The sequence below is a fragment of the Diceros bicornis genome, chromosome 5 (assembly GCF_020826845.1).
Source record: "Diceros bicornis minor isolate mBicDic1 chromosome 5, mDicBic1.mat.cur, whole genome shotgun sequence".
NCBI lineage: Eukaryota > Metazoa > Chordata > Mammalia > Perissodactyla > Rhinocerotidae > Diceros > Diceros bicornis.
The window spans coordinates 24,244,562-24,255,122 of record NC_080744.1 but is presented as its reverse complement, the minus strand read 5'-3'; the positions used below and the strand labels follow the sequence as shown (position 1 = coordinate 24,255,122).

General features: G+C 52.3%; 1 protein-coding gene across 1 annotated transcript; it reads left to right on the top strand.

Moving 5' to 3' along the window:
* The first annotated feature begins 4,002 nt into the window (after window positions 1–4,002).
* On the top strand, window positions 4,003–10,287 carry LOC131405306 (dehydrogenase/reductase SDR family member 2, mitochondrial-like). The gene is given in 9 exon segments (XM_058540375.1): window positions 4,003–4,074; window positions 4,076–4,146; window positions 4,320–4,497; window positions 5,005–5,106; window positions 8,007–8,077; window positions 9,135–9,186; window positions 9,478–9,612; window positions 9,873–9,928; window positions 10,176–10,287. Coding segments are annotated over 9 exon segments (849 nt in total).
* Window positions 10,288–10,561: the final 274 nt, after the last annotated feature.

The window sequence follows — 10,561 nt, the reverse complement described above, 5'->3', positions numbered from 1 at the left end:
CTCTCGGTTTCTGTCCGAATCTTTGTTTTCTTTCCTTTTCCCTTCTCTTCTCTCTTTGGACCCAACGGTGAATGGCATCTACCTCCAGATGGGACTAGTTTGAGAGCGTGTCCATTTGGCTTCCTCATCTCCGTATTTGGGCACTTGAATTGATCAGCATGGAAAGGGCCATGGAGTGGGCAGTGCTAGGCTCAGAGGTCATTCTAAGCTCCCAGGACCTGGGGTCGAGGCTGGCCCAGCTGACTGCTTCGGAGTAAAGCATAGAGAATGAAGGGAGAGAGTGAGAGCCTGGGCCCTTGGAAGCTGCTCAGTCTCAGGCCCTGGGAGAGAGGGACTTGAATGGGAAGGGAAACCAGGGGAGAGAGATGGGGCCTGACCAGTCTCTCCACACTTCACCTGCGACAGACCAGAGATGCTTTTCCTTACAAGGTGAGCAGCATTCCTTCAAACCACCTCAAGGCAAGGTTAGACCAGCAGGGCTTGGAAAGAACAGCTCTAGGCCAGAGTGGGGACAGCCACAGGCTTGCAGGGAGGAGGGAACGGCTTCTCAGAAGTGCTATAACTCCAGCCTTCCAGCAGGGGGTGTCCTGTCCACACAAAATGAGAGTCCTCTTTTTCCTGCAGCCCTCCCAGCCAAGAAGACTGATTCCCCTGACACTTGATGGGGTTAATCCGTGCTCACAGCTGGCGGAGAGGAGTCCCCCAGGGGTCAAAACCGTGTTTAGAATCTGGTGTCCTGTTTAGGAAAGGTAGAACAATCAGAAGCTGAAACCTCTGATCCCCTTGAATTGAAAGGCTGTAGATATGACCTTGCAGAAGCGAGACAGCATGAGAGAGAGTGAGCAGAGTGAAAGCAGCCAGAATAAAATAGTGAGGAGGTCTAGGACCTGCAAGGGGTGTTTTTGGAAATACGGAATTAGAAGGGACATAAATTGGAAACCAAGGCTGTCCCTCCCAAGCAAAACATTTGGTCACCTTCATTATGACACTGATACAGACTGATATTTAATCTGAAATGTCTCCACAATTCCTGAGCAGCACCCACTCACTTATGTGTAGATACCGACCCCTAACTCAAGGGAACTGGGTTATACAAGGGTTGCTAAGGAACGAGGGCAGATGCAGCAGGGGTTGCTTAGTAACCAAGAGTCCCTTGGTGATGGAGTGGCCAGAGCAGGTCTGGAACTGATAAGGGTCTGTGGACAGCCTCAGCCCACACTAGAGCCTCCTGAAAGGGCATGTCTATTGACCCCTCGACCCAGAGCTTCCAGAGCCTGCCTCTCTTCAGTTCCCTGGCACTGTCCTGCATGAAAAATACACCCTAAGTCCCTGAGAGTCCTTGATAACAGCTTGCTCCAACCATTCCTTCCCCACTTCCCTCGGCAGGAAGCTGATCAGATTCCTAGATTCAGGGACTGGCAGGGCTCCTGAGCAAGCACTTGGGAGTCTCACACTGGGGGAGGCAGGGGCCTCTGGGCTCACATTGTTGTGGAGCTGGGAAATTTGGGGTTTGAGTGAAAGACGGTCCCTTAGACAAGCATCTCTGATATATTTTCAGTTCATGGGGAAATGTCTTCAATTCTGAGTGTCCCATGCCGGGTCCTCAGCCCACTTTCACACCTGCGCTTATCTGCAGCAGCATACCCTTCCCTTCCCGAGGGTGTCCTGAGGGCATGGGTCTCCCCAGCCTGGCTTGGGACTCCTTTGGATGGTCCAGGCTCCTCACAGCCTCCCTTCAGATAGCTTCACTTCAGCACAACCTGTTGGGGACATTATGCAGGCTTTCAGAGCCACAGTCTGCTTTCTCCAAGTACTAACCAGGCCCGACCCTCATAGTGATACCAGCTCAGCACAAGGTTGACGTAAGGGAAGCCATATTGTAGAAAAGAAAATACATTGTAACTTTGAATGACCTCTGACTGACTAACCCAGCTGGATATGCACCCTCCAGGAGATCTAACTGGTCTGTAGATTTTACGACCCCTGTTTGTGCATGTACCTCCCAGCTGCGATAGGATGATAACTTTGTTCTTTTGAGTTCCTTAGAAACATGATGACCCCCAGACAGAGAGTCTATCTGGTGTGGCACTCCCAGTCAGTAACACCAGAGGGTCAACATTCCTAACGCCCTCCCCTGTAACCCACAGGCCTATATAACTGCTTCAAGATTCTGTGCCCCCCTTAAGATGGTTCTTTCAGACATTAGTTGGCCATCTTCCCCCTTGCTAGCAAGCAGTAATAAAATACCCTTTCTCTGCCACCATCTTGCCTCTTGACGATTGGCTTTTGTCTCTCAGCGAGCGGATTGTGCCCTTTGTGCGGTAACAATAGCTTCCAAGATCAGAGGAGATCAGGTCCGTTCAGGGTGGTATGGCCGTAGACTACGGTCTGCTTTCTCAGTCATGAGTCCCCCGTTCTTGGCACTCCAGGCACAGACGTGTGCCTGCTGTCTCCCCAAGAGCCTGGACCCTATTCACACCTGAATGCAACTTCCTACTGATGATTCTTCCCCCCCGAGCAGAACGAGCTGTGCACCCCTTGTCTCAGGCCCTGCAGGGCTCTGGGGCCCCAAGGAGGGAGAGAGGAGCTGCCTCCAAGGAGCCCACAGATCCTCTACTTCCTCGGTACCTGGCAGGATACTCCCAGGAAACTCTCTGTGAGTTGAGTGTTTATACATGGAAAACTTGTTTAAAACAAAGCTGTTTGTGCAGAACATCTCTGAGAAAGCGTTCGAGACTCTGAAAGTTTGCCTCTGAGAAGAGAACTGGGAGATTTAGTTTTTGAACTAGTTTTGGACTGCTTGAATTTTAAAATTTACCATGAGCAGGTAATCTTCACTTTTTAAACATTTTTATTGTGAAATATAAAACACATACATAAAAATTATACACACACACACACACACACACACACAAGACAGACACATCTTAGTGGACACCATGTAGCCATCACTCAGTTATAAAATAGAACACCGCCAGCAGCCCAGAGTGCCTCAGTTTGCCCCTCCCCAATCATAACCCCCCTCTTACCCCAGAAATACCCACTCTCCTGGCTTTTGTGATAATCACTGCTTTGCTTTTCTCTGTGGTTTTATCACCTATTTGCATTCTTAAACAACATAGAGTTGTTTTGCCTGTTTTTGAAACTCGTATATGTGGAATCACATGATAACATATTCTTTTGTGTCTGGCTTCTTTCCCTCAATGGTATCTTTTAAAGATTCATTTATGGTCAGCGTAGCCTCAGTTCATTAGTTTTTTATGGCTGCATAGTATTCCATTCTAGAAGTGCATCACTATTTATTTACCCATTTTACCATTAACGGACATTTGGGCTCATTTCTAGTTTGAGGCTGTTACAAAGAATGCTGCTGTGTACAGGCTCTTGGTGCACACAAGACCTCCCTCTTGTGGGTGTGAAACTGCAATCAGAGGCCTGTATGTTCAACTTCCTGGGGTAGAGCCACACCACTTTCCCAAATGGTCGTGTTTAAACTTCCTCCAGCAGTGAATGGGTGTTTCTGTTGATTTCTGCTTTTTCAAGTAGAAGCAGTTCATTAAAATTAATAATTGGTGTAATTATTTGTTTGGTGTCTGGCATCCTCACTCCACTGGGAAGCTCCATGGGTGGGGTTAGGGGCCATCATTCACCAGGGTGCCCTGACATCTGCTGCCCAGTGCCTGACACATTGCAAGTGCCCAGTGCTTGCTTATGGAATGAATGGGAAAGTAATCCTGTCTACTGAAGGTTAGGTCTCATATTCTAATCTGCCTGTTTTATAAATAGGGAATTTTCATGGAGAGGTTTCCTGACCTGAGGCTCATGTGTTTGAAATTCACCCTGAGTGGCCCAACTCTCTTGCCCCCTCTGCAGCTGGCCTTGTCTGTCTGGAGGAGTTGAGGGTAGATGACCATCATGCTCACTGATGGCATCAGTGATAAGTGAAGTTGGTTCTTTCCCCAGGGCCGAGTTCAGCAAGAAGCAGACCAGGCACTGGCAGCCATGCTCCGAGCAGTGGCCTGGGTCCAACGAGGCCTGTTTCATCCCTGTGCTGGGCTCAGTGCTGCCCTGGAAGAGCAGCAGTGGGATAGACCAAAAGGGCATCCTGGCCAATCGGGTAGCCATGGTTACGGGGTCCACTAGTGGGTAAGTGTCCCGATTGCCCTGTGGGTCTTGATCCCTCACAGGAACCCTCGCTTCCACAGAAGAACCTCTGGGTTGTAGAGCAGGGCACAGCCTTGTCGATTTCCAGGGCGGGGTAGAGGGAAAATGGTGGCGAGGGGCTAAGGCTGTCTTGTTCCCTCCCTCTCTGCCTGCAGGATCGGCTTTGCTATCGCCTGGCTTCTGGTCCAGGATGGGGCCCACATGGTGGTCAGCAGCCGGAAGCCGCAGAACGTGGACCGAGCAGTGGCAGCGCTGCAGGGGGAGGGGCTGAGTGTGACGGGCACCGTTTGCCATGTGGGGAAGGCCGAGGACTGGGAGTGGCTGGTGGCCACGGTGAGGGGCCACACGCAGAACCTTTCTCTTACTACTCAGCCTGGGGAGAGGCAGGGACCAGGATAGAGGCTCGGAGGCCCTAGAACAAGTCTTGAGACCATGATTGCTTACAGTCTAACTGAGCAGACCTTGTTGTTCACACTGGCTTTCTGGAAAGCGGCCTGTTCATGAGAGGACCCTCACCTCCACCTCACACCCCACACCCCACACCCTGGGAGCTCTTCCATTGAGGAGGGGTCTAAAGGGATTTCCTCATCCCAAGCCCCCAGAGGGATTCCTGGAGAAGACCTTCTTCCCCTGAGGCCCTCAGCACCAGAGAGCCTGCCCCTGGGCCTATCCGGGCACTTACCATCACCAAGAAGCCTTGTGACCATTCCTGGTTGAGATAATACCTAATTAGCGAGCTTTGCCTTGATGCCCCATGCACCCCGGCCGCTCTGGGAGGGCAAGGCCTCCTCACGTCATCTCTACACTCAACCCAACACTTCATGTCACCCCTCCTCCCAGGCCCTGGAGCATTGTGGGGGTGTCGACTTCCTGGTGTGCAACGCAGGGGTCAACCCCCTGGTGGGGAGCACCTTGGGGACCAGTGAGCAGGTGTGGGACAAGGTAAGAGGCCACCCCTGGGAGCTGGCTGAGGGGTCTGAAGTGCTCCCCCTCCAAGGCTCTCCTCTCTCCTCCTGACCTGACTGTGAAAACAGCCACTGACCACTTGTCTCTGGAATGTGCTGTAACGCTGCTTTCTGGTGTGTGTTTTTCAAGCTGGTTTCTATACTTTTTCTGTTTTCTTTTCCCTTCCCATCTCTTTTGCATGTATTCATTCAGCAAACATTTACTGAGGGCTTGCCGTGTGCCAGGCTCTGGGGAGAGACCTGTGGGAGGAAGTCTCTGCTCTTGGTTAGAGTCAAGAATAGTAAGGTCTCCGCTCTCTGTCAACAGTTTATATTTTTGATATCCTTCGTGGGGACATATATTGGTGGTTGTGCTCCTCTTGGGTGACCTGTACCTGCCGCTGAGATTCTCCACCTTTTCTGGACTAGGGCTCCTCCCTCTCTCTCAGATGAACTGCTGCACCTGTCAGGCCTGGACCCACCCATCAGCTTTCCATGAGCTCGGACCTTCCAACCCACTACAGTCCACTTAATGATCCTGCTCCACGAGGGTCCAGGAGAGACCTTGTAAAATGCCTTGAGGTCTGTCCAGGGCTTTGTTATTCACCTACGACTCCTGTACACTCCCGTGTTCTGTTCCCTAGTCCCTTTGGCAGACAAGATGGACTCTGGTGGAGTCACATTCTTCCTGCCATTGTTAGCACCCCCTCTGCCCCAAGCGCTGGGCTGGAGCATTTCCTTCTGCTCTCCCCAGCTCTCTCTGCTCTGCGGACAGCATTCTCAGGCCAGCCCCTCTGTACATCTGCCCTTGGCCGAGTGCCCTTCCCTCCATCCTCAGAGATGACCTGAAATCCGAGCTCCTTGCAGCCACTGTTAGCAGCCTCCCCAGGCTCTTCGGCTTCCTTAATGCCTCCGAAGGATCATCTGTGATTAGTAGCTGGGGTTTCACTGTTGACAGTCTCCTAACCCTGCCGAGTCGTTTTCCCTTTTAGTGTCTCAGTTCACGGGATCATGACTCTTTTTCTCGGAACTGTTTGAAATCTTCCCTGCTGAAGCTGGGGCTCTTGCCCACAGCCCCCCTCACTTTCTCTGCTGCTCTCCTCTTCTCCAAGGACTTGCTACTCCACATGCAATTCTGCACCACAGGACAGAAATAGTCCCCAATCACATCTGCCACCACCTTGGAGGTGAAATGGTCACAAAACAAGTTTAGAATTTACCAGATGCTCTGCTTTTACCTGAACGCTATTTTCAGTGGGTGTTCTGTGAGGAGAATTCCTTCTCGCTCGCCTTATCCTCGGGCCAGTTTGAGCACCTCCCTCAGGCGGACACCCGCTCTTTCCGGCAGGTTGGGAAATCTGTCACGTGCCACCCCAACCACCTCTCCTCCATCCTTTCTCCAAGGACTCTCCAGCAGCACCTTCCTCAGACTCACCCATTTCTACTCAGGGCTTCGTGGCACACAGAGCTACTCTTCCTTCTTTTCTGATAGAGCGGTTTTCTTCAGCAAGGGAGGGACTCGCCTTTTCCTTGGCGCATGTTTGGCCCCTGAGTCTAGGAGGGGCCTCATCTCAGCCATGGCCCAGCCTGTCACACATGGAGCTTAGGGCAGACATGCGGTGGGCTGGTGGGGCTCTGTTTTGAGCAGAGAATGACCCAAAAGCCCTTAGCCTAACCCTCAATTCCTTCTTATTGGGGACCTCATGATGGTCACCCCTTCAGACATCTGAGCCACTTCTTACAGTCCTGGGGGTCATCCTCAACGCTGGTAACCTGTCACCAAATGGGCCTCCCAGCACTCAGCTGAAGCATTTCCCTGCCCACATCCAAGGGGATGAGGGCTGTGGGATGAAGGAGCAGGAAAACAGCGGGCAGGCCTGGTCAGTGACAAAGGTGCAGCCTCGCACCCCAGAGACGCAGGACACGCTGACCTCACTGAAGACAGCGCCTTGCAGGAGGGATCCCTGTATCACTTTACTCCCAGCTGGCACTCTGTCCTAGCCCCCAGCTCACTTTCTGCATCTTGTCTTCCCAGTTCCTCCTAGACTTCTCCCGTGTCCCCAGACCCAGCGGACAGAGTTCCCAATCAGAGGGTCAGGGACTCGTAGCTCTGAGCCCAGATCCAGGTTTCGTTGCAGGCAGGATCAGCGTGGGCACCTGACTCCCAGCATGGCAGTTCTCTGTCTTGTCTCTCTCTTTGTGGTGACTGCAGGAAATCTCAGAGCCAAGTCTGCAATAAACTGGCCTGTATGTCACCCCTCCCAGCACGCATTTTTGTGAACAAAGAATAATAGAATAATGCTTAGTCCTTACCATGTGCTGTGACCTGTGGGCACAACCTCACTCTTGATTTTTCTACACTTATTTTTCCTATTCTCAATTTCTTCACACATAATACTTATTTGATTTATTTTATGCTGCTGCATTGTGAGTGTGCCTTAAATTTTATTGGGACAAGGCAAGAGCATAAGCAAATAAAAACAGAGAGACAAAGATGCCTCTTCCAGAAATCTCCCTTGCTCCCAGCACCTGCTTTCTTTCCTTCTGTTATGCCTTCAATCTTTTTCAAGTGGCCTCTGCTTATAGCTTCTATCTGCACAGCCAGAACCTAGTACAGTTGCTTTAAAGGGCCTGACCGTTTCCTTCTTTCACCCCAGGCCTGAATGAGTCACATTTTCAGGGCTTGGCTCACAGGCCTGTCACTTAGCCTGCCTATCTATTAAACCATTAGCAAGTCAGAAACACCTCTTGCCCTAGTCAGAAGGGGGATTAATCTCTCAGATCTGCACATATCTGGGTTTGCTGCACAAATTATAGGGCTCAAGTGTCTTGGGAGAACAGGCCCCGGGCTGACTGTGTCTCTCTCCACCTTCCACCACGCCCCTGCTCTGATTTTAGATCCTCAAAGTGAATGTGAAGGCCCCGGCCCTGCTGCTGAGCCCGCTGCTGCCTCACATGGAGAAGAGGGGGTCCGGCTGCAGGGTGAGGGTGGGGACTGGAGGATGCTGGGGAGACTGAGGCACTGGAGTGGGGTCTGGAGAACACAGGGGCACCGGGGGAGGGGTGGAAAGAAGAGGTCTCCCCGAGATCTCCACATCCCCCTCCCTCTCTCCTGCTGTACCCTTTGTGCAGCTACAGCTGCTAATTCTGGTGCCTGCAGGGTGAGGGTTACGTGCCAGGGGCTCAGCCACGCTCTCCTTGGCCTTGACATCACCAAGTTTAGGAAGAGACTGTGCTTTAGCTCCTTAACCTTGTGGGCTGGTGGTTCATGGCCAAATCTACTCTGGTTGTCTCACAGCTGGACGATGCCTTTTCACCAGCTCACAACCTGTGACAGGATTTGCCCCATTTCTCCATCCCAGGCCTCTCCTCATTCCCTGCTTTTCCGTCTCCAGGGACCCTGCCTCTGTTCCAGATCCTGCTTATCTGACTGCACTCCACACGTGTCCCCAGGGGTCTCATGTCAGGGACTTGGGCCACCACCTCCCTTGGGACACAGCTGCTCCTCAGGCTCCTCCTTGCAGACATACCCTTTAGGAATTGGCTGGAGGCTGTCTTGATAGAATGAAAAGTTCCCGACTCCTTCCTTGTCTCCTTCTGCCCCATCTGCTTCTCAGAGGCCACTCTCTGATAGCCATTCACCATCAGCCCTGGGCGCCTCTTCGCCAAGCCCACTCTGCCTTCTTCCCCAAGCCCCTGGCTTTCTGCCCACCTCTTCCCTGGGGAGAGGCAGAAGAGGATAGTGGTTCTGAGCATGGACATTGGGTCCAAGAGATAGGGTTGGAACTCCAGCTCTGCCACTTATTGTCTATGTTACTAACCTCTTTGAGCTTCAATTTCCTCAGCTGTGATATGGGGCTATTAATAGGACCTGTATCACTGTTGTGAGGATTGCATTATTCAGTGACTATAATAACAAAAATTTTATAATTATAAATTTTATATCTTTTTTATAATTATAGCACCTCAATCAATGGTAAGTTATTAGCTGTCTCTCTCCTCTTGTGTCTGTCTGTCTTCTCTTAGGAGGGGTGCTGTCATCCTGGTCGCCTCCATTTCAGCTTATATTTCACATGTGGTGAGTACTTGCTCTTGTGCTCTTGGTTGGGGCAGGAGGAGGGGTTCCCCAGGGCCCCACAGGGACTGTGCCCGGGGCAGGCCCCCACCTTACTCCTACTGCCCTGGGCTGAGCTGCTGCCCAGGTGGCTACTGAGTCCCTCAGATCCAACTTCTGTCCTCAGACCAGGCTGGGGAGACTGCATCTGAGCTCTGGGCTTGGGCCAGGTGCGGTCCTCTGCAGGGGGCAAATCCACCCAACACTTTCCTCCCCTTGTCCGTATCCTAATCCCTGCCTTGATTCCCCTCCCAGGAGCTGGGCGCCTGCAATATCAGTAAGACGGCCCTGCTGGGCCTCATGAGGACGCTGGCGATGGAGCTGGCCCCCAAGCCCATCCTGATGAACTGCCTGGTTCCAGGAATAATCAAGACTGACTTCAGCAAAATAGTGAGTACTGGGGCGTGTCCGCTGTTTCCCAGCCTGACTCAGTGGAACATCCCCAGTGACTAAGGGATAAGTGGGGGACTGAAGTCTCCAATCAGCATCCTTACAGCTGAGGTCCTCACTGTGCTCTGAACTCAGCCATGACCCAGTTCATCAACCCGGAGAAGGGCAAACCTGCCATGGTGCTCTGCCAGGTGACCCCTCAGGCCCGCCCCTCTCGTTGCTTAGCAGCACTGACCCCTTCATCTCTTCCTTTGTCACAGTTACACCAGAATGAGGCTTTCTGGAACCTATTAAAGGAAACCCAGAAGGTGCAGAGGCAAGTGGAGTTTGGAGCTTCAGTGGTCTGGGTATGGTTGGGGAGAGGCAGCTGTGTCTACCTCAAGAGCGGACCCTTCCTTGTCTACTGGCCATTCCTTTTGCTGAAGACTGAGCTCCACACAGCCCCAGAGGGTGCAAGTAGCCCTCCTGAGCCCACCCTGTCCCTCCATGGAGCCCACTCCCACCAGAGCACAGAACCAGAGTTTGAGATCACTGATGCTGTGTTCTGTCCTTCTTACATACAGGATTGGGCAGCCTGAGGACTGTGCAGGACTCGTGTCCTTCCTGTGCTCTCCAGGTTCCAGCTACATCACCGCCGAGAGCATTGTGGTGGCTGGCTTCTCCCCTCGACTCTGATGGGGCTTGGGAGGCCAGGAAGCTGTGGGTCTGGGCCGAGGAGCCTGAGGGTGGTTGGGCTAGGAGATCATTAGGTCTGGGGACAGAGTCTGAAGCTCTGCCAGACTAGCAATTTGGGGGCTTGCTTATGCCAGGCTTAAGGAAGAACCCCCAGTATTCTCATCTGCCTGACTGTTGTCCATTTGGCTGCTGTGATCCAACCAACATGTGGGTTCCAGTGTGGGGCTGCGGAGCTGAAGGGGTTCATGGGGCTGCTGCTTTGGAAGAATTGTAA